At 41.8% G+C, this 23655-nt stretch overlaps 1 protein-coding gene and 1 pseudogene across 4 annotated transcripts in view; one reads left to right on the top strand and one right to left on the bottom strand.

The window, feature by feature from the left end:
• Positions 1 to 463: 463 nt before the first annotated feature.
• Positions 464 to 1055, top strand: LOC131750505 (WASH complex subunit 3 pseudogene; annotated as a pseudogene).
• Positions 1056 to 7699: 6644 nt separating this feature from the next.
• SORCS1 (sortilin related VPS10 domain containing receptor 1) overlaps positions 7700 to 23655 on the bottom strand; it is a 565941-nt gene continuing 549985 nt past the window's right edge. The window contains exons 25-27 of one of the 4 annotated variants that reach the window (XM_067024735.1): positions 13078 to 13183; positions 12793 to 12956; positions 7700 to 11291 (exon numbers count right to left, since the gene is read on the bottom strand). In XM_067024735.1, coding sequence (XP_066880836.1) covers positions 11284 to 11291; positions 12793 to 12956; positions 13078 to 13183 — 278 coding nt within the window. In that variant the 3' untranslated portion in view covers positions 7700 to 11283. The remainder of the gene's footprint in view (positions 11292 to 12792; positions 12957 to 13077; positions 13184 to 23655) is intronic. The other 3 variants (XM_059052968.2, XM_059052971.2, XM_059052970.2) reach the window with 3 other exon arrangements.

The raw sequence follows: 23655 nt of genomic DNA, 5'->3' as shown, positions 1-23655 counted from the left end.
TCAAAAAAAAAAAAAAAGGTCATGAAGAATCTAGGGGTAAGATGGGAATAAAGACACAGACCTACTAGAGAATGGACTTGAGGATATGGGGAGGGGGAAGGGCAAGCTATGACAAAGTGAGAGAGTGGCAGGGACATATATACACTACCTAACGTAAAATAGCTAATGGGAAGCAGCCACATAGCACAGGGAGATCAGCTCGGTGCTTTGTGACCACTTAGAGGGGTGGGATAGGGAGCGTGGGAGGGAGGGAGACGCAAGAGGGAAGAGATATGGGAACATATGTATATGTATATGTATAACTGATTCACTTTGTTATAAAGCAGAAACTAACACACCATTGTACAGCAATTATACTTCAATAAAGATGTTAAAAAAAAAAAAAAAAAGCACTAGGCCGCTATTACCGGGTTAGGTGGGCCGGGTTGGGCAGGGGTTTGTGGATGAGCCCGGGTCCCCCGCCCACTGAGGAGATGGATGAGGATGGGCTTCCTCTCACGGGGTCAGGCATAGACCTGACTAAGGTGCCAGCTCTTCAACAGAAAAGAACGGTGGCATTTCTAAACCAATTTGTGTTGCACACTGTACAGTTCCTCAACCCCTTTTCTACAGTCTGTGAGGAGAAACTGGCAGACCTTTCTCTTCGTATCCAGCAAACTGAAACAACTCTCAATATCTTAGATGCAAAGTTGTCACCTATCTCAGGGCTAGATGATGTCATATTTGAAGTATCTCCTGTTAAGTGTCACTAGGATCACAAATGAAACACATTCTGAAACCACTTCAGAGCAATCACAGAACAGTTTACAAGACTCTGGACCACGGGAAAGTGAATAACACCAGAAAATATCTTAACTGTAGCCAAGGACATAAGATATGCCAGATACCTCAAAATGGTTCAAGTGGGTGTTCCAATGATGGCAATAAGAAACAAAATGATATCAGAAGGACTAGATCCAGATCTTCCTGAGAGGCCAGATGCCCCAGTGCCTGGTGTAGAAGGTGAAAACAATACAGAAGAAAGTTCAGGCAGCGAATCTTCTTTCAGTGACTAAGCTTAATTTTGATAACAATTACATATACATGTGTCGGTGCACATTTACATTCTGTAAGAAAGAGAGCCTGAACTTTAACTCTTAGTCATAAAAGCATCAAATGGCTACATATCCACCACCAAGCTTCCTGTGAAAAGATAAATAAATAAAGCATTTATTTAAATAAAAAAGACTGACTTCTGATATAATCACTGATTGGAATGTTTAGGTTACACGTTTCACCTATGGGATTGGGCCAAACACAATCTAGATTTTTTTTACGCCTCTTTAGATACCACATTAAATTCAAGAAGTAGCCACTCACCTGGGTCAGTCCTGCCTCACCAGTCCTTTCCAGGATTGCTTTCTTCTTCCTTCCCCCTTAAGTCTCATGTTGCATCATGACTGAGCAGGACATCCCAAACCAACCAGTTGTTTCCTATTTGCAATAATACTGTGGACTCTCATCAGTTAAAAACAAAAACAAAAACACGCTTGGTCAAGTGTGCTTGTATATAACAGAACTCCAAGGCTTCATTCTGTGTTATTACTTTTCATACCATGGGCCAAAGTGAGGATGGAAGATCTTGCCCTGCAATGAGGGCACTGGGGAGAAACTTCATTCAGAGGCATGAGAATCAGTAAGGAAGCTAATCTCCAGTGGACTGAGCCATGTCTGTATCTACAGTTTACATGCAGCCCTCTGGGTGCCCTATGAGCTGCTGGGTTTCAGACTACTCCGTGCTGGTATTTGGAAAACACTTCCTCTATATCCACTTGTTTAACGAAGTTAGCAGCAAATATCAGTTCTTTCATCTGGGAGGGCTTAGGTGGCCTAACTTCCCCATGTACCACGTCAAGTGGGTGAAAATAGTAGGTTACACTATTTGTGTAACTCAGTAGTAAGGGATGAGACAGGATTTGTTGTGTGCTTTCAAAAGAATGATAAATCTTTTCCTTGTGTAAACTCTTTCCCACAACTATATTTGGAGTAGGGAACTGCAGGAACGTGCAATTTTTCTGTTTTAAACCATCTCCTATTTGTGGCTTACCTGGAGGAGGGCTGGAGGGGAGGGTGGCAGAGTGGAAAGAGGAGTGGGCATATCCATTAGGAGTCCTGGGTTGAAATTCTGACTTTACTACCCTACTGGCTATGTGACCTCGGACATGGGACTTAACCTTCCCAGACCAAGGTTTCTGCATGATTTAAATGAACATACTACCTTGAAGTATTTACATGTTTTAAATCATTTATTCCTTATAACATAGTAAATGTACCATCCATCATCACCTGTGTCTCCACTCCTTTTGTAGCTCATTTCCCCCACTTGTATCAAACGCTTCCCATCCTCTTATCCCACAGCCCGAACTCCCTTGTAACATGTTGCATACAATTAAGGGGCTAAAAAGAAGAAACAATACTTACAACACATTTGAAAATACATCTAGCAATTGGGAATGCTATAGTAGGTAGACCAAATAACGTTCTGATTGTTTCTCTGCCATATTAAAAAAAAAAAAAAGAATTCAATAGTTACCTTCCTTTCTAGATTTCCTGAGAGTATTTTCAGATTATTTCCATGGAAAAAAATCTCATCCTTAATTATTTCCCTTGTTAATTATTTCTATTTGCATGTTCACACATCTGAATAATGTACATATTTATATTTATACTGTAAAATTTTATTAATCATGTTCATGTGTATGTGTGTGTGTATATACTTGTACAATACATATAAACACAGTTAGCAAAGTTATACAGTTTAAAAATTTTAAACATTTGAAATTTCGTGAATTAAATTGCAGGTACCATAATAGCAAAATGTTTTAATCTCAATATAAATTGATAAAAATGAGATGAAAATTGTCTTGCTCTAGAGAAGCTATCTTTAATTTACTAAAGATATTTAAGTATATACCATCAACAATTTTGAACTTTTCTATGAATTTTACATATATTAAACATAGAACTATTCATAATAATTATATAATTAGCATAATAAACAAATATATTTTAGATGTACTCCATAACATACTTCTTGTAAGTTTTATTTAAAATAGCATTTTTTTCTGACCATATGTGTTCATTTTAGAAAAAATATAGAAAATATCCAAAGAAATAAGAGAATTTTTAAAAAACTGGCATTTTACAAGCTAGAAATAACCAGTGTTACTATATTTTAATCTCTCAGTCTGTCCCTATTTATTTTCTGTATGAATTATTTTCATACTATGTGAAGTCTTAAATTCTGCTTTCTCTTGGCATCACATGAGACTTTTCTCAGGCCATTAAATATTCCTTAGAAAAATAGTTTTATTGGAAGCATTCTACTGTATCATATAGATATATATTATGATTAACTAATTAATTTATAAATACTGTTTATTGAATTCTTTTCAATGTTTACATTGGCAAGAAGCTTTTATCAAGACATCTATACATGCATCTATTGAAATATCTTAGTATTGTTCATAGAGTGGCTTCATTATCTAGATAACTTAAGCTTATTTTAAATATTTTAAAGCTTTCTTTACTGGTTCACTTTTCATGGAATACCTTATAAATACCTTTCATACCTTTTCATACTATCATCTTCTTTAACAAAGAGTTTTGACCACAGTCGAACATTCTTTGGGCCAAAGTCCTATTTCTAAATGTCATTTGTTGTGGTTGGTGGAAACTGAATGATGCTCTAAGGTTTGTAGAGTGAGGTGGCTGCCAGTCTCCACTGCAGAAGTCCTCAGGCTAATGATGATGGTGAGGAAGAGAAGGATTGGTACTATTTTCTTATCTTTTATCTCTGCTATCAAGTGAGACTTCTTTCTTCTACCAGTACATCCAAACTACTTTTAAACTAACATTTGAATGACTGTCAGTTCTGCTGTAAAACTTTTTTTGAAGATGTAAATATTTTTTCTAATGTGATCGATATATTAGAAAAAGATTTCAGGATAATGCAAATTTTGTGTTTGCTTATGTGTGATTTTGCCAATGAGAAACATTAGGTGAGCACAGAAAACTATACCCAAATGAATTCAGCTGTGTAAAAATACACAGAACACACACACACACACACACACACACACACACACACACACCACATACATCCACCAGTGATCTCCATTTGCCTCTGTGTTAAGAGCCACGCCATCCATTTAGTAGCACAACCTTCTGCCAGATTTCAGATCACTCCTTCTACCCCTTTAAAATAACCACAAGCTGTTAGTAGTCAGGGCTCACTTTCACAAGCAAATGTCAGGTCCTCTTCAAGTTAAGTGTTTTATTTGTGTATTTCTTAACCACCGAACAGTGTATATGTCTCTGAATGGCTGGTTCCTTTTCAGCTTTTGCAACCCAGCAGGACCCTATGGGGCCTTCCCAGAATAGACCCCCTCTTCCCATGTCTTCTACTTGCCTTTTGTGTGTAGAAAAACTTTAGTCAAAGAATAAGTTTAATCAGAGACATGAGAAAACGCAGAAAGAAAGGGAAACTGTGAAGCAAGACAAAATAGTAACAGTTTAGCCATTAAACAAAGTCAAGGACTTTTAGTGCCTCCTCAAGGGCTACAGATATTCTGAGCCACCTCCTTTGAGCTGTTTTGCAGATACTGAAACCTCCACCAGGTGGAAGAATTTAACTGTATGCTGCCCACAAGCACGTAGACCCCCAGACCCATCAACCAGAAAGTTGATGATGCTGACTCCCCATTACCTCACCACCAACCGATCAGAAGAATGTCCACGAGCTGATCACATACCCCACAATCGCCCTCCCTCACCTTGTTTTTAAAAACATTTCCCTGAAAGCCTTCAGGGAGTTCAGGCCTTTTAGGCACTAGCTGCCTGGACTCCTTACTTACAGCCCTGCAATAAACACTGCACTTTCCTTCACAAGCTGGTGTCAGTAGAATAGCTTTACTGCGCGCCGGCTAGTGGACCCAAGTTTGGTTCGGTAACATTTTCAGATCTCAGAGAAGCCAGGGACAAACTCTCCCCTCTCCCATCCCCAGTTACTCTGCTCCCTGTTATATCTCTCTATCTCTCTCTTTTTTTTTTTACCTATAAATATCCTAAAATTATCTTATAAGTAGGATACCATTGTATACGTTATCTTAAATTTTATTATTTGTCCCTATTAGAATATATGCCCATGAAGGCAGATATCAGCCTTGTTCACAGCTGCACTATCATCACCTAAAATGTTTGCACCACATATGGATTAATAATTATTTGTATTTTATAAGCCAAAGATCCCTTCTCATGTATTTAACAAGGAAACTATAACAGTTATTTCTTTATACATGTCCATCTGGAATTAATTTGGGATTCCCCCATTATGAAAGCGTGAGCCTAACATGCATTTTCAAAATACTATTAACCCCTAAGAAATAGGAAAACGAATTACATCATGATTCAGAAACCAAACTTAGGCCTTTGTTTTTCATGCTACTTGCTAGCCAGTTTTATTTCTTTTCTAAACAGCAATTATTTCACTTAAATTGATATCTAAGAATAGCTCCCTGAATACAGCAGCTTGAGGGGCAACTGGGAGGAAGGGCAAGGACATGCTGATTCTTGAGAAACGACCAACTGAACATGTAATTAGAGGTGCTAGCTAGGTAAGGGGAGTCGGACCAAGAGGGCACCTCAGAGGCCTTTGCTAAATGAAGTGGACTTGCTTACCACACTAAACTGAAAATCACACTAAACTGAAAAGGGCTGAGTTTCAGCAAACATTTATCTAGTGCCCCCTAATGGTGATGTCCAGTGCTGTCAGCTGGAGGCTGAAGGAAATGAAAAATAGAAGAGCAAAGAATTTGGTGAGAAAGGCGTAAAAGGACATACATAAACATAATGCCACATTTTATTTATTTTTTAACATCTTTATTGGAGTATAATTGCTTTACAATGGTGTGGTAGTTTCTGCTGTATAACAAAGTGAACCAGTTATACATATACATATGTTCCCGTATCTCGTCCCTCTTGCGTCTCCCTCCCTCCCACCCTCCTTATCCCACCCCTCTAGGTGGTCACAAAGCACCGAGCTGATCTCCCTGTGCCATGCGGCTGCTTCCCCCTAGCTATCTGTTTTACATTTAATGCCACATTTTAAATATGCGTTGTTTAAAGGGGGATATTTGAAAGAATGGCACCAAGAAAGGAGCACCGACTATTTAATAAGTGCCTTTGGGTGAAGGAGATTTGTTGGACTTGACGTGGGCAGAACTTGAGAGAGGTGCTGTGCCAATCACCCATCTGTGTTCTTAAGTCCACTTCCCACTCCTCCTTGTTCTACATAGTAATTCAGAAAACTACATTTCCCCGGCTCCACTGGCCACTGACTTGGGCTGGGAAACATTGGCTGGAGATGGGAGGCCTGGAGCAAGCTCCCCTTCTCCCTCTTCTCTGCTTGGGCAGCACTGCTGGCAATGGCCATGTCTCCTCTGTGGCTCCAGCTCCTGCCAGACACATCCTCCCTGACTTCAGCTTCCATCTGGTGGTCCTGGGTCCTGGGCTCTAGGGATCCCTTTGTCCTTCCAGCCCAGGGAAGATACAGCCTTCCTGTTGATGCTCATCTTGGAGTCACTTCACCTTCCCCTATTGGCATCTTGGCTCTTCAGTTACTCAAGCAACAAACTGCCTGAATTAAATCCCCTCTGTCTGAAATCCCTAGGAATGACTTTTGTTTGACTGCCTGTACCATCAGTGACACAGGAGATAAGCTGCTCTTGATGGAGAAAAGCAGTATAGGCTCTGGCCTTGAAAATAATGATGGGTTGGAAGGAAGACTTTGTGGAAAAGGAAAGGTGAAAGGCCACCTAAATTACAACAGAAATTCCAATTGGGTGCTGAGACCGTCCTAATGAGGCAATGCCATTCCAAGCCTGGCAGGTCTTTGAAAAGGCCAAGGAGAGTTTTATGCCTGCACGAATGTTTCAACCAAATATAAGGACAAAATGTTGACCAAGAAAAGATACCACAAAGCCAAAAGAATTTGGATCCAGTCCACCTCTTTATTTTCCACCAAGTTGAAACCAGCTATTTGGGACTCTTGGGAATGACTCACTCACTCAGAATACCAGAGCTGGAAGGTGTCCTTTTCCTTCAAATTATATGCATGAGGACACTAAAGCTTTGCTCAAGGTCACACAGCCAGTAGAGCTGGAAGGAGAACGAACTCCACTGTCCTGATTCCAGTATCAAAGTCATTATTACTCTAGCATTTGAGCTCTTTCCACTCCCCAAGTTTCAGTTCATTACATGCAGGTTTGGTCCTTCAGTAAGTACAAGCTTCTGAACAAATTTGAATGGGTTTGTTTCATATCAATAATTTCTCACTTTGAATGAACAACAGTGAGAATGTTACTCATTCCAATGTAACCAGCTTGGAGCGACTTTTTTTAATATTATAGAATAAAGTAACAGTAAAGCGACAGATATTATACAGTCACCTGAAATGCAGGTTAGAATTCAGGTAGTAGAATATATATCCTACGTTGATAAAAATAACCCCAAACCACCCAAAACCCAAACTCCTCAAACCTGTAGTGTTTACTAAATTCTCATGCAATTAGTCTTTATGAAACCCTATAGATGCATCGCTTCTATATCTGGACTGAACAGCGAAGTTTGGAATAAAATAAACACCTTGAGGCATAGACTTCAGAGACATTATCTGTTTAATAAATATGACTGTAAAAGCAATAAACAAGAGCAATTATACACTACATAGTATGTAACAAAAAGTACATCAAAAAAGTCATTTTAAAATTAGAAGTAGTTCCAATACTATAAGAAAACTTTTTTTTTTTTTTTTAAATTGGCTTCCTATAAAAATAAGTTGGCAAATTAGGGAATTTCAATGCTCAGTTGGAATCCTGGAAAACACAGAACAGCTTACCAAGCACCCCATTCCTCTCAAAGTTGCTGTTTGGAACTTCTGAAAAAAAGCAAAGCAAACCTCTGCATTTTGGACAGTGAATCCAATTAAAAATAAGGCAAAGGAGAAAATGTTGGTTGGGTAGTTCAGGGTACAGCACGCACAGTTTGCCTTCCGGGATCTTGGAAAACACTGCAATATCAGATTTGTAGCTTGCCCTGAATCTTACCTTCCCCATCCATCCCTCCCCACCCCAAACTCCTCATTGTGTCTGCACCTGCCATTGTTGAGTAGGTAGGCACTTGGGTCTCTCCCACTGGCAGCTTCTCATTACTAAATTCCCTTCGGGATTGAGCTGGCATGGCCTAGTACAGTGGTTCTCAAACTTCAGTGTATTTCACAATCACCCGAAGAGCTTGTAAAAACAGATTGCTGGGCCCCAACCCTGGAGTTTCTAAGTCAGTAGGTCTGGGGTCAGTGGGCCCCAAAAATCTGTGTTTCTAACAAGTCTGAGGTGATGCTGATACTGTTGATCTGGGTACCACGCTTTGAGAAACATGGAGCTAGATCATAAGAACAGTAAGGTCCCCTCTGAGCAGTACTTTGCCTCACTAGTCTCCTACAGGTGGGAGGTGGCTCTGAGGAGAGGCACATGAGGACCCTGGAGATGCTGAATCTAGAAGCAGCCATCTCTGATCACTTTCCAAAACACCAGGCATCTCATGTCCACCTCTACTTTAGGTTAGGACTTACAAGCCTTTCTTCCCTATGTCTTCTCATGTACTCATCCATTTATTCTTTCAACAGATAACTTTCTTAATACCTACTCTAGGCAAGGCACTGTGCTAGATTGAGTGTTATTCCCTTTTTCATAGTTTGACACTGAAAATTAATTAAACTGCAACTCTGAGGACCCCCTGTACTGTTGTGAATGAGCCTCTTTTGGTTTCCAAACACTCTGTTTTCCAGATTAAATTTGGGAGGCTCCAACTGAAGAGATTCAATGAGGCTGTTTCCTATGGGATAGGAAGCCTGGCAGGTTGAGGATCATTTGAGTTCTACAAATAGACGGCGCTGCCTTAGGCATAATCCGTTTCCCAGATTCATACGGAGCATCTTCAACCATAAAATCTTCTGCTTGATTAACTGCTGACTGAAGTGTTGCTACTCTTCCCCTACTTGAGCTACACAAGGGCAGTGGTCGTCAGGATCTTTAGGGCGCCCCATTGTCCCCCGGGCCCTGTTATACCCTGACGCTGGCCTGGGGACATGGCCAAGTAGGAGGCTATACTCTGAGTAGCCTTTCAAAAGTGGTCTTTTGAAACCACTTTCTCCTACTTTTAGAGTGGGCTTTATCCAATCCATAATACTCCAAGGGCTCCTGCTGCACATACTTTTGTTTCCCTCTTTCTCTGGACCTTCTTTCATGATGGCCCTGGGAGAACTGGGATTTCTTCATGCTTTGAGCCAATCTGCTTGAGTCTGATAACTCCTCCCCTTTAGGCTTATTAAATTTTCCTTTGCTGATACTATGCTCAGACATCAGAGAGCACACAGGTAAGAAGTCTCGGGTCATCTTACACAATCACAATCCCATCCTAATGTAAGACGAGACCTCCATATATTCTCAAGACTTTTTGACACTCAAACATCAAATCCATTAACCTGCTTCTTCTGCTTAACAGCGGTTTCATTTTACAAATATTTTCACTCTACTGTGAGAGGGGAAATACTGAGTAATAGCAACCATCACAGGAGGAAACTGCCCTGCCACATAGTAACACGTTCAAAACATTTCTCACAAGAATCTTCTGGAAGCTGACTGCCGGAGATTTTTGTTAAGGTGTGACAAAAACACTATTCATCTGTATGCTTTCTTTTCTAAGGTACATGGGCCAGGTTTGAATTGCTTTGCCTATCTCAGCTCTTTCACACACATTATATGTTTCCAGGGGGGAAAGGCAAGGATATTTGGAAGAGGCAGGTCTACAGGAGGATACACACACACACAAAAATACATGAAGCTGAACCCTGCAGTGCAGGATGCTGCTTAGTCAGTGTGTATGGAGGCTGCATGCATGGGCGTGTGCAAAGTTGACAGAGAGATCGTTAGCTCTGGGTGGTGGAGGCAGGGTTGCCAGAGGCAAGGCCAGTATTTAAGGAACATCAGGATGAATGTCCAGAATCTAGCAACATGTTTGGGAAGAAAAGGCAGGAGCAGTTGAAGGATAACTTGGGGACTGGAAGGAAGAGACACAAGGACATTGACACATCATGACCACACGAGGAGAGCAAACAAATGGGAAGGTAAGAATGCGGGTAACTAGGATTCTGTTTTCTACACAAGGCAGGAGTAGGGAAAGCTACAAGGGGAAGCTGTCGTGATGGGAAGGGGGGAACAGGAAACACAGGTCCACTTTTGACATTCCTGCCCGACTGCCTTCCTTCTCTCCCTATTCTGCCTGCACCCGTGGAACTTGAACTTGCTTCTCTGTCCCTGTGGTCGTACAGAATGGAGAAGGCAACCTGTGGCCCCTGCTGGCCAACAGAGCTCCCGAAGATAACTTAGAAGGGAAAAATGGCAACAAGTAAAGTGGAACAGAGAAACAGCCCAGGGTTTCAAACTCCTGTGCATGTCTTTGTGTCTCGCGAAAAGGGCTGGGGTAGCTAATCTACCCATCAGCCTGTAGTGCTAAAATAGCTGTTAAGTCTAGAGCCAAGAATACTTCCAAAAATACATGCAGATTTCCTTGGCCTATATGTGTTAGGGATTTTCTACAAACACAACCAATCAGAAAAAAACGAGAGGAGAAGAAAGAGGGAGGCGAGTGTTTTTTCCATTGAAATAGAGCACCTGTACACTGCCCCTCCAAGCATGTTCTCAAGGTACTGTCCACATGCACAGGCTTAAAGCTAAAAACCCTTGTTGTCTGTGTCTGAAGAATTAAAAAGTCCCGATGCAGTGAGTGTTTGTTTGTTTGTTTGTTTAGATTTTGATTGTTTTTATTTTATTTGTTTGTTTTTGTTTTTACTGGCGTCCTCCAGTCAAACATTTACATAGGTAGGGATTTCTTTTGTGCTTTGATTCTCAGCAACTATGGAAATACTTCCTGGCAAAATAGGAAACAGAACAACAAAGAAAAAAAAACACAAAGTTAGTGGTCATGGAGAAGGATGCACTTGACAAGAGCGACATTCTTTCCTGATCAGCAGGTCGCCTGTAGCCTTTGGGGGTTTTCCTTAAATGGCAAATTGAGCCCCAGCAGATCCCCGCTTTGGCGTTGAAGGTGGAGTGGCGTGTCTTGCTCTTTGCAATCGGAGAGATGAGTCACCAGGTTGAGTAGAAGGGGAGGAAGGGGAGGGTAAAGCTACTCTCCTAAGAGAAAACGTGTAACACTTACTCATTTAATGACACTGGCAATGGAAAGGTGTCAGAGACGGTGTAACGTGTTCCCGGCGAAGGAGGGATTGCTACTTTAATAAAGCAAACAGCGGCTGTGCTTCATACCCCATGGAAATGTGATCGAAAGCCAAATGACCCACAAAAATGCACTTAGAAGCTTTAGAAGTAAACAGGGTGAACGCTTCTCTGGACTTGAAGACAGAAAAGCCTTTTTCTTTTTAACCCAAAGCAATTATGCATTTCTCACCGTCTCCCCAAATAAAAGGAAGCATACTGTGAAAACTGGACACCAGATGCAGGGCCATGGTTATTATTACCTCTGATATGAGCCAGGCAGCACATTTAAATTTCCCCTTAATACAGCCGCAGAACGTTCCCACGTTCATTTAAAGAGAGGGCTGTGTTTCCCTTTAAGTACTCTTTTTTTTTTTTCCCCAGGTACCAGATGAACAGTTATAGGCCGTTCTAGGTGATTTGGCATTATCACATCAGAGTGCAGCCTGAATGCCTATATAATCATTTATCCATCAGAGTCTGCAATGCAGGGTCTAGATGGGAACATTTACAGCTTCAAGTCCTAGGGCCATCAGACAGGAGGAAACAAGGAGAGAAATGGATCGCAATGGTGGTCCCATGGGTTTATCTAATTTCCTGGGAAATTCCCTCCACAATAACTAGTAGAACTTAGCAATGACCCTGAGACTCTCTATACCTAGCTGTTGGCTTCCCACGCTTCCTCCCCAGACAGAGAGTGAGCCCTACTGAAATTATGCTGAAATCCATTTTTAAGACTCCTGGTAGGGCTCAGGTGAAAAGGAGGAAGAAATCTGCCAATCTGCTCTGTCACCGTCTAACCCTCCAGCACTCTCTCTCAGGAAACCCCACTCCTGAGATAAGTTCTGCCAACTTCATGGCTCTTGAACTCTCAGGTTCCAAGTTTCCTGGGGGGCGGTTTTTGATTACTGCTAGGTTTTTAAAAATCCCAGGGTGGGTGATAAGTCTGTCTTTCTTCTATGCGTGTTCTGGAGCAGTCTGCCCTCCTTAGAGCTGTCTCCAGGTGATGCTGCCACAGCTTGCTCTGGTCATTATACACCCTCAAACCCTGCCCAGCCCTCCAGACCAGCAGATCCAGCCTCTGAGGCCTGCCCTTCTTGTATATTGTTAGAACAAACACTTCACTCTTTGACCATGAACACTTGAAGCCCAATCTTTCAGCAAGGGTTTTTGAAAAAAAGAGGAATAAACTCATAAGAGAAAAAAAAAACAACAACAATAGGAGCAAGAAAGGTTTTGTTGTTGTTTTTTTTTTTCTCTCTCTCTAATTGAAAGAAGCAGGGAAAGAGGCATCTTAGCTGTTTCTCTCAGGGATGTTAGAGCAGAAAAAGTGGTTACGTCAAGCCAGGAAGGGGTTAGAGAGAGAGCCAGCCATTGACTACTCAGGCTGAACAGCTGAGGGCTACCAGGAATCATTTACCTATGAGCTGAGACTCCACCTTCTCATCTATCAGCTGGCCAGGCCGCCTGAGTTCAGTCTGAGGGATATGGGGCCTGCTTTCAGGGTGACTGACTTGACTGGCCATCATCTCTCGTTCTTTCTCATTCTGCATTTGGGCATAAACATTAATCCCCGGGATCTTCCTAAAACATTAACAGAAACCATCACTGCTGTGCACGGGACACGTACATCGCTGCGACAAATGCTTCTGAACCTGTCGGGGAGAAAGGGGAGCGGGGGAGACATGGACGGAGGGACACGCACCTTTTGAACTTGTAGATGACGAACACCGCCAGCCCCACAAACACCACGGACAGCAGCATCAGCATGGCAGAGCCACTATGGGTTGGAGTGAGGTCCACCAGCGGGGCTAGGGGAGAAAGCAAGGCATGGTCATGGTCACGAGCAGGCAGGCGGGCGGGCGTGACTCTGCGACAGGCTTGCACCGTTCACACAGGGGCACAGTGAGTCCCGGAAAACCACGTGGGACGTACACACAAGACGCATGTCACACGGCTTGACATGCAGATGCATCTGAGCCTGTCCCAGCCCCCAGGATGCTCCAGCAGGCCTGTTCAGGAAGCGCAGTGGAAAATTTAAAGCACAGACTCTGGAGCCAGACTGCTTGGATTCAAGGCCTGCTCTATCATGTGCTGGCTGTGAGCTCCTGGGCAAATTACTTCACCTTCATGTGGCTGATAGGGTGACATGAGAATAAAAGTGCATATCTCATTAGGCGTTTGTGAGGATCAAACGAATTGATGTATGTAAAGCACTGGTAACGGTGCTAGGCACATAGTAAGACCTTTATATAAATTTTAGCTTTGATTGCTACTGCTATTATTACTTTGAATCAATATTTATAATAATATAAGTACTAAATTCTCCTATATTCTGAATGAAAGCTTTTCCCACTAAGCAATGCAGAAAACCAGAAAAAACACCAACAGGAATATTTTTATGAATTATCCAACCCCTCTAACTCCTATCCCGGCAGTTGCCATATGAGAGAAAGGACTGGTTGCTTACAGTTTTTGTACTTGGAAATTGATGGCTAAGTGAATATTTTACAAGGGAAGCTGCTCTGATGCTGGAGGAGGAATGTGCAATGCAGGGTCGAGATCTCCATCACTTGCCCAAGTCCTGCCAGCCTCTCGGAGGCAGTGAGTGCTTCTCTTGGGTCAAACAGATGCCTTGGCATCCATAAAAGATTCTCCTTCCTCAACTTTGCGGGTAGCGTGCAACTCCGGGGAACGTCTCTCTCTGCCTCCAAACCCTCCTCCTCTATCTCAGGGTCAAGTCTGCTCTACTTTAATGACTTTGTTTGCAATTAACTTTTACCCTCTAGAAAAGTGATATTTTGCAAACATAGCATAGCTGCAGCATAAAAGTCAAGCCACACGTACCCCTTAGAAGCCTGGATGCTGACGTTTACCTTCCATCAATCTAAGCAAAGCCTGATACCCAGAAATTCAGGTGACCTTTAAGCACCATTTTCTGTGGCTTTTCTCTGCTGAAAGCCAAGAGTCCAACGTTCTGGTCACGCAGGTAAAAACTTCGGGAGTAGGTGACTGTGATGCCGATGGTTTCAGACACGACACGAGACTGCTCCTGCACTGCCTGGTTATTGAAGAATTACATCCCAGCCACGCAGTAACCACTACTGGAAAGCCTATCCCATGTACCAGTTTGGGTGAAAACCACAAGTCAAGCCCTTTTTCTCAGAAAACAGGCTTAGTTATTTTAGTAGAATCAGCTTTTAGGAAGCAGTAAAATGAAGCAACCTCTGTGATTCTCTCTCCTCTGTGAGTCCAGCAGAGCTTAAGCTGTGAAGTGTGAGTGTGTGACGAGACAGGAGTGGTTCACTGAATGGAACACCCAAGGCAGATGTGCTTCCAGCTCGAAATCAAAAAATTAAGGTCTCTTTCTTTTACTTAGGCAAACACAGTGCAAAGGAGTCCAGAAATACTTCAGAACTCATACCACTATTGGTAGGAAGTCAGGAGGGAAAGAACACCTTCCATTTATCTTAGACATTATTACGATTGACTTTCACCAACGGAAGGTGGGGTGGAGATCGTCACTGAGTAGACACGAACAGTGAGGGCCTCACTGGTTAGTGTCATTCCAAAGGACTCAGAAATAGTAAATGGAAGAACTATGACTTAAACGAAGTCTCTCTCTCACACACACACACACACACACACACACACACACACACACACACACACATATACACACAATTGTCTATATACTTCATCCCTGGGCTAATTTCAGCAGGAGATATCTGAAATTGAAAAAGATATTTCTTGAGAACGGGGATGAAGGGTAAAAGTAGATCACAAGAAGCAACTTAACAAAGTCAAAATATTATTAAGTTTTCAAAGGACCAATTAGAATCCTAGGTCATTCACTTTTAAACACTGATGACATGTATACACACATATACATGCATATGTGTGTATTTATGGGTGGTAGTTGTGCATAGAGAAATGGAGCCTCACGCACCCACCACCCTTCAACAACCATCAACCCGCAGATAATGTTATTTCTACCCCTGTCCAGTGCCCACAAACCCCAACAATGGATTATGTTGAAGCAAGTCTCAGCGATCATACGATTTCACCTGTAAGTCTAAAAGATAAGGTCTCTCTCACTCTCTTTCTCTGGACATTATCACAATACCGTCCTCATACTTATGGAAATACTACTGGAAAGCTATTTTAAAGGTAATCTTCTAATGCAAACCCCTAATGTGACAGGGAACAAAGGGAGGCTCAGGGAGGAGCTTCAGATTGTAAGGATGGTTAGAGGCAGGTTAGCTTGATTAGCTGAGCTTCTGATTCCCAGCCAAATGCTCTTGCAGAAGATGCAAAAGAATATCGGTGTTATGGAGCAACCAGGAAGAATACCAAGGCTGCTTGAAAGGGTTGGCATTTGAAATGAACGGAAAACTAAAGAGGGGAAATTGCTCTAGCCAGGCCCTCACTGACACAGAAAGCAAACACGCAAATGGACACTATTTCCCTTCTCTTCCCTTTCCCCTCCTGTCTCTACCCATCACAAGCTGAGGCGTTTCAATTCTAAACCACTCCCACTCAAATCATCATTCATAAACAGGTGGCGTTTAACAGTGTTAAATAATTATCATATTACTTTGGGAAAATGAGCGTCTGTATCCTGAGTTCTAACATGTGTGCTCTCCGCTCCCAGCCCCACCCCCATTTTTGCATCACTTAGTCACTGCTTAGCGGCAGGAAGCAGGCAAGCAGGCAGCAGAGGTGAGAAGTTGAGTACCACTGCCCTCTGGGTTCCGTGGGTGGCTTCTGCTTGCTGATCTGTGCCTGAATATAAACCGGACTGTTATTGCTCCCCACAACCTCAGATGCACGTCTTAGTTTGCGCAGCACTAGTAGGTGGGTTTGCGTGTGTTCTGCTGGGGAATGAAAACTTGTGATAAGTGGGTTTTAGCTTGCTGTGTGCAATAAGCATAAATTAATCCTTCTCCAACTGCAGCCTAAACAAGGTAGAAGGGGCAAGTGCTGAGTGGTTTATTTGCCACTGTTCACAAACACAGTAACGCATGGTCATGGGGTACAGCACATGACTTGACGATTCTAAGTCTGGGGCGGGCACACATCGTTTCTACAATCCTGCAGAAATGCACTGAGCTACTATATTCCATTCAAGAGGACCCAGATTGATTATTATAATAGTGCTGCTTACAGGAACAACAAGTCTTCTTGTGAAAAGTGATCGATACACAGTGAGTGCTAAATACAAGGTCACAGCTAACGTGTATGAGAGAAGAGTGAACTTAAAACACCATGTTTGGGGTGAGGTAACTGATATGGTCCCTTTTTGAAATCAGATTCTTACCTGGCCGCTTGCTGACAAGCTAAGTGACTTAAACTGAACCTCAGTTTTCTCGTCTACAGAATGGAGATAAAACTAGTGCCTGTTTTAGCAAGTTGTGAGAATAAAATAAGATGAAATTTATAAAGCACTGACATGGTGTCTGGCACATGGCACATGCCCAATAGTTTTAAAACTGTCATACCATTGCTATCGTATTTCTGAATGTGTATTCTACAGAGAACAAGCCCTGAAAAATGACTAGAGTCCATGGTCAGATAATTTTGGGAAATGGTATATATGGCATTCCCCATCTTGAAGATTCAGTAAATGAAAGTTGATAGCGGTTCTTCAGGAAAGAAACTCACAAGACTTCACCATAGAGTTTCACAAAGTCATTAGAGCATAGACCCTTTACAGACTTAGGTCCCACACAACACACTTTAGGGAATGCCTCACCTGGAGCGTCGCTAACCCCTTTTGCTGCAGCCTTGCCCCTTTGTGTTATTTCTAAGTTTTAAAGTCAGCAATATGGCAGCATCACCTGGTGAAGCCCCACAAATACCCTTACTGCTGCCTGTATTGACTCTCATTCTATCGAAGGGAACTTTCTTGGAGGACTTCTACCCGCTCTATGACCTTGAAACTTTGAACTCGTACTGCATTTCTAATCCAGAAGTTAGTGCTGTCAAGAAGTTACAAAAGCAAGTTCAACTTTGTCATAACTTGCTTTGATTTTTCCTCTCCTGTCTCCAAAGCACACCCAAGCCAGCCTTTACTTACATGCCTTGAATATCATAAAATCCATGTGGCTGAAACCTCTTTTTCAGAAATTAAGGTTATATGGGAATGGCACAGAGAATATTTATCTAGATCATAGAAAGGGTTGACAGGCCTTTATGACAGAGCACCCTCACTTGTCTAATAGCCCTTCCTTCCAGTTCAAGTCCAAACCCAATCATAACGGTCTTAAGGATTGCTATAGCCTCTTGATCACAAAGCCATGATCTTGCAGGCCAGATTGGATGGGAATTCCCAGAGAAGGCTCTAATGACTAGTGAAGCATGGCTACTAGTTTTAAACTGAAGATAGAGTCTTCAGGAATACCTAGTCACCTCAGGTTGAGGTCACTTGGCCAAATAATGACAATGTGGACACCTCAAAGACCAAACTTATCACTGTAATTGACAGACAGGAAGAGAAGGATGCCTTTTGGTTTTCTAGGGTGGCAAGTCAATGAGGTATCCTGTTTACTATGTAAAGTGTTTCTCAAAGTATAACTTCCTGACCACGTGAATCAGAATCACCTGGAGAACTTGTGAAAATGCAGTTTCCTAGGCTTCACTTGAGAAAAAATATATCGGTCTCTGAGAGTGAGTCCCAGAAATCTACGTGTGGAACAAGCTACACAGGTCATTATTATGCATACCAGTTTGAGAGTCCTATGTGGTTAAGTCCCTCATACTGTCACTCATAAAACATCCAGTTCTTATCTTTAGAGCGTGCCCGACCTTTATACACTCTGGGTCACTAAAACAAAACAAAACAAAACACAAAAAACCACTTCCCTTGATTGCTAATCGTACTTCAATCCCATTATGACTTCAGGAGAATTTTCTAAACTACCTAAAAGGCATCTCAAATCTCCCCTAAGAGAGTGCTCAGCCCCGTCTAGATTAATTGTGTTACTGGATCAATTCTCTACTTCTTTCTGTGCCCATGCCTCGAGCACCTTGAATTTGAAGCCTCTCCTACCAAGAGGTGAAATCTGTTTCCTCACCCCCTCGAATCTGAGCTAGCACTGGAACTTGATTTGGCTATGGCATGCAACACAAGCGATGGTGCTCCAGTGTGAGCTTCAAGGCCTTGTACACCTTTGCTCTCGCTCTTGGAATCCTATCATGGCCACGTGTGAGGAAGCCCACTGAAAGATGAGAGACCGTGTGGAGGAGAGCTTAATTATCCCAACTGAGGCTGTTCTAGAGCCAGCCTACAGCCAGCTGACCCCCAACACGAGGGCAGCCCAGTCGAGATCAGAGCCCCCTGCCCAAGAATCCATAGCTGACTGCAGACACACAATGAGCACAGATAAATCCAGAAGAACCACCGAGCTGACCCATAGACTCATACATAATAATAAATGCTTATTGTTAAGCCACTGAATTTCGGGGTGGTTTGTTACATAGCAATAGCTTATTAACATCTTCTCTCTTCAAAACTCTTCTCTTCCAACTGATTAAACATCCAATTAGTAATTCTTACTATTGGGCTCTATATGATCAAACTCTTGGTATGGACTTCTGTCCCCACTGGCAGGGTGCCAGGCTATAAGTAATATGACCATAAATGTTCTTTTCCAAACCAGGACACTTTAAGAATGAAAGGGAATGCTATGAAAACTTATGCAGACACAACAGATATGGCCTGACAGTCTTGGTCACTGTAGGTGTTAAGAAACTTGGTGTCCAAAAGGTAGCTTGCCCTAGATTCTGGTATCTTCTCTGTATTATGTATGTGCTCTCCTGCCTTCATTATCTCCTGCCAATTTCTCTGGACTATCTGCCTTGCCTTTCCCATGGGGAACTGTACCTTCTGCATCCTAACTACTGCTTCTTTCCAATTTGACGCATGCTTGTACCCTGTTTCTGAACTGTTCATCTGATCACTCTTTCCTGACCATTCTCTGCCCAAGAGATTCTAGGTGCATCCTCAGGCCAATTACCCTATAGTCATTTCATACCTTTTTATGGGCCCAGGAAATCTTAGAAAAAAATGGTGAAGAAAGATACTTTAGAATCTAAAGAGCAGCTTCATTGCTGGTATATTTATGAAAGTATCACATTTGTTTAGTCACATTGGATGTTATGTTTTACATCTCAGCACCTGTTATTAGTTATCATAATACCATAAAAGCTTAATAACTGTTAAAAACCACTGGGTACACGTGTCTGTGAAACAGCTTAATTATTTGTAGAGGGGAAAAAATTATCTGGGGGGGAAAAACAGAAGGAAGGAAAATATTACTAGCATGACTTTACTCGCAAAAGACTTGTAAATGATAACTGTGTAGGTAATAAGGCAACCAGAGACTAAAGAGACAGAAAAATGTATTTGGCTGTGGAAGAATTCCACTAGTACTAATTTCATCCCTAAATGGAAAATGTTATTGCAACAATTTATTTTACTTTAGTTCCGAGCTCCACAACTCTACGATTTGGCATCTGCATCTAAAACGATGTGGCTTAGATTATAGTGAATTCTCTAAAGCTTCTGGACTCATGCTAATTCTGCCTTCAAGTGGAAGGTGTTTCCTCAGTGTAAACTGCTGGGTAGAATTCATGATGTATCTTGACCTAGACTGAAATTCTGAGTACCTTATCCCCTCTCACATTGACTCATAACATATCCAGAGGTAGCAAGGAAAGGTGCTGAAGCTGGGAAATATTAATTCTCTAATGTCTCTGTGATAATATCTTTTTATTATACCTGAAAAAGAAATTGAACCAGTCAGCAGCAACCACGGAGGCCAAGATAATACAAGATAAGAGTTTTATTAAAAACCCACACATAGCCTTGACAAAGGACAGTTCTCCTAAACATAATAGCTTAAACAAGGCAACTGCTAGACAGACACGAGGGGTTGAGAGCAGTTACTGGGTGTTAAAAATTTTTTAAATTCAACCTGAGATTTGAGGCTCTTCCTTTGAGAAGTATTAACCTTTCACATTTTTTATCATCAGTATCCAAAACTCCAGAAGAGCAGTGACCCCACTGGAAAGCTAAGAGTAGAAGAACACCCCGATTCTCAGAAATAACAGTGAGATGCGGATGTATCATTTTCTGCTCACATTAGCACATTAATAACATCGAGATAATAGCATTTGTTTAACTTTCATAGAACTCATGGCTATTCAATTACATCTGCCACTAACATTCTGGTTCACACTTAAATCATTTTTCAACTGCTTCACGGCCACAGCTCTTGGCTGGCCTTTGCCATTCATCTAGATTATGGATAGAGTATATCCCACATTCAGAGACAGGCTTCATTTTTTCCCTACTCTCACTGTCATCCACCCATTCTGCCAATTAAGTAAGCTCCAAATATCGGAGGAATTAGATTTTAATGTTTATTACTCATTTCCTCCTACACTAAGTATCAAGGGTTCTTCCCTTTTAATGCATGTCTCTGTTTTAGTGGATGCCCTGAGTTGTAAATCAGATTTATTGCTGGAGATAGCTCAGCACCTTTCCTTGTTATGCAGATGGATTTCTGTCTGTGGAATGCTCTGTAAGAGCAGTGGTTGAGAATGGTGAAAGGCCTGGCTGCATAAGCATCACTTGGGGTACTTGTTACAAACGCAGATTCGTGGATATCTCTCCCTGGGATTCTGATTCCGGGGATGTGCAGTGAGGCCTGAAGAATCTCTACTTTTATGAAGTTTCCTCGGTCATTTGACGTACAGTCAAATTTAAGAACAACTGCTTTAGAGCAGGGATTGCCTACCCTGGGTTATAAAGAGATTTTCCAACCACAGAACAGGCTGACATTTATCCCCAATATTTTGAGGGAACCAGTCAGCACCAGCTCTTCCAGTCTCTGTGTAGAAGTCTCAGCAGCCAAGTTTTGGTTGATTTACCCAATAAATAACCCCTGAGAAATGCAAAAAATCTCTAAGTGCTATTGTTTGTCATTTAGTATGAACCCATCTAGTTAGGGTCTGTGTCCTCAAATAAGATGTAGTGTTGTTCCTTGTTTGCTCAGTCTTTAATTTCTATGCTTGTTGCCCTCATCTATTCTACCAAAGAAGAATCAACACATTTTTTAAGCTGCTTCCTCCCCAGCCCCCTTCCCCCTGTCCCCACACCCACACTCCAAAGTATAATCACTGAATTTACTCCTGATCATGTGTGCTCATAGAAACAAAGATATAGAGTTTGATGTAGCTTGAAAGATTTGTATCAGCAATTAGGTCTTTAATTTATTACCTGTCAGCAGATTCCCTTCACCTGGCAATCTACTAAAAGATGATAAAATAAAGCTCACAGTTTAAAGCAGTCTGGGGTCCTGGTCTCCTCACCTGAGCGTCAATCCCCTATTCCCAGCTTCCTCTTAAGGTTTTTCACTCGTATGTTTTACAGCACCCAACCCGCCATGGCCATGAAACTTAGCTTCTTTGGCAACTAAAAAAGAGGCTCCTACTCCTGGGATTCCAACTCTATCAAATAAATTACCATCTCTTGTTACCTGCGTTGAAAAATTCTTATAAAATGAGCAAATACTTTGTGAAAAGAGAAAGGATTACTGACAGCTGTCCCAACCTATTGTCTTTGGAAATCCTTTCATCTGCCCCTTCTTTCCTTTTCCATGTGTATCATACTTTGCAATATTAAACATGCATTAATAAGAGTTTTCTCACATCATGCATGGATGAGGAACAAAGTGCATGATATAAATGACATATCGTAGTGGCATATTTGATTTCCCTGAATTTTATCCCTCTCTCTTTCCTCTGCTCATAATTTTACCTTCAGTTAATATACCAATTGGGAATATTTGAGGGTATGTGTCTAGATGCCCAAACCAAGTACAAACCATACAACGCCACTTTGCTTTTGCTCAGCACCGCCCCTCAACATGGCAGGCTTATTTCCTCTCATTTGGGTGAATTCCTATTCAATATGAATAGTTCATTTATTGAATTTTCTGCATGGAACATTTTTCATCCTCTTCATTTAGAATTAGGGCCACTAGTATTTGGGCCTCAGGTCTAGCCAGTGTGCACTGAATGAGGGTCCTAGTTCATTTCATAGCCCTGGACAAACCATAGCTTTAAAGGCATCACTGCAAAATGAGGCACAGAGTCATGTGAGAAGTAAGATGATAAATCTGAAATGGACTGTGCCCTTGAGTAAATTCCAAGTTACCAGGGGCAATGAGAAAACTAGTGGCATTTTAGGGCTATTTTCTTAAGGGTTCAGGTTTGTTCTGCTGTGAGTACCTACAGAGATCAAATGCTCTACAACAGATTCTGAACCTTCCTGTGAGCCTTGCAGGAAAAACTCTCCCTAAGTCATCCCTGTATCACAGCTCTTAAAATACAGGAGAAAACAAACAAATAAATAACGGCAGGCCAGGGTAAAAGCATGCATAAGACAGAACTCAAGGGAGACATTACAAAAGATGTGAAGAAGGTCTGGTCTGTTTGATCAGGTAAGCATAGTGTAATCTAAGGTGTGAGACCCTGAGCTCTGTCATGAAGTGAGGCAGCTCTGGAAACGATATCAGAGATCAGAGAAGTAAAATAAGGGCCAATAAGTTAAACTTGCTTCCCTCTCTTTCAGGAACATTCCTGTTGCCAGTCCTCCCACTGTCTTTAGGACCTCTCGTTCTGGGACACAGAGTTCTAATTTTCCTTCCACCCACCCATTTCCCACAATGTGTATATCAACAACCATCCTACATCTTAAGAGGATACCTGACATAAAGAAAGCACGGAGATGGGTTTTCCTTAGACGCTTACTGGATAAATGAGTGCAAGGCTCCACTCACTCATGGTAAGAAGTAACATGACATGGAGACAGGTTCACAGTTGAACACACTGACTCCAAAGGTGAACCGGGGGGGATGGAATTCTTAACGCATCTCTACAGGTTATAAATTAGTTATGTATCTAATTATTTATGAAAGCAATATTTATTGAGCACATGCTATGGGCAAGTTCTCTTCTAGGTACAATGACAGAGACACGGTGAACTGTATCCTCAGGAAATTAAATAGGAGAGGTGATAATGATGATCACACAGACACAGCTTTAAAAAAAATCCATGTGAGTTCTGACGAGGGATAGATGGTATCCAGGTAAAGATCTCCGGAAAGATGCCATGCAAATGTTGGCACTGAGCTGAGCCTTAAGATACAGAGACATAAGAGATGGAGAAAAGTAGAGAAGGGGGAGAAATATTCCAATTGGGAATACCACAAGC

This window comes from Kogia breviceps, chromosome 2, assembly GCF_026419965.1.
Source record: "Kogia breviceps isolate mKogBre1 chromosome 2, mKogBre1 haplotype 1, whole genome shotgun sequence".
Lineage (NCBI taxonomy): Eukaryota > Metazoa > Chordata > Mammalia > Artiodactyla > Physeteridae > Kogia > Kogia breviceps.
Note: the sequence above shows the minus strand (reverse complement) of the source record. Positions and strands in the feature narration are given on the sequence as shown.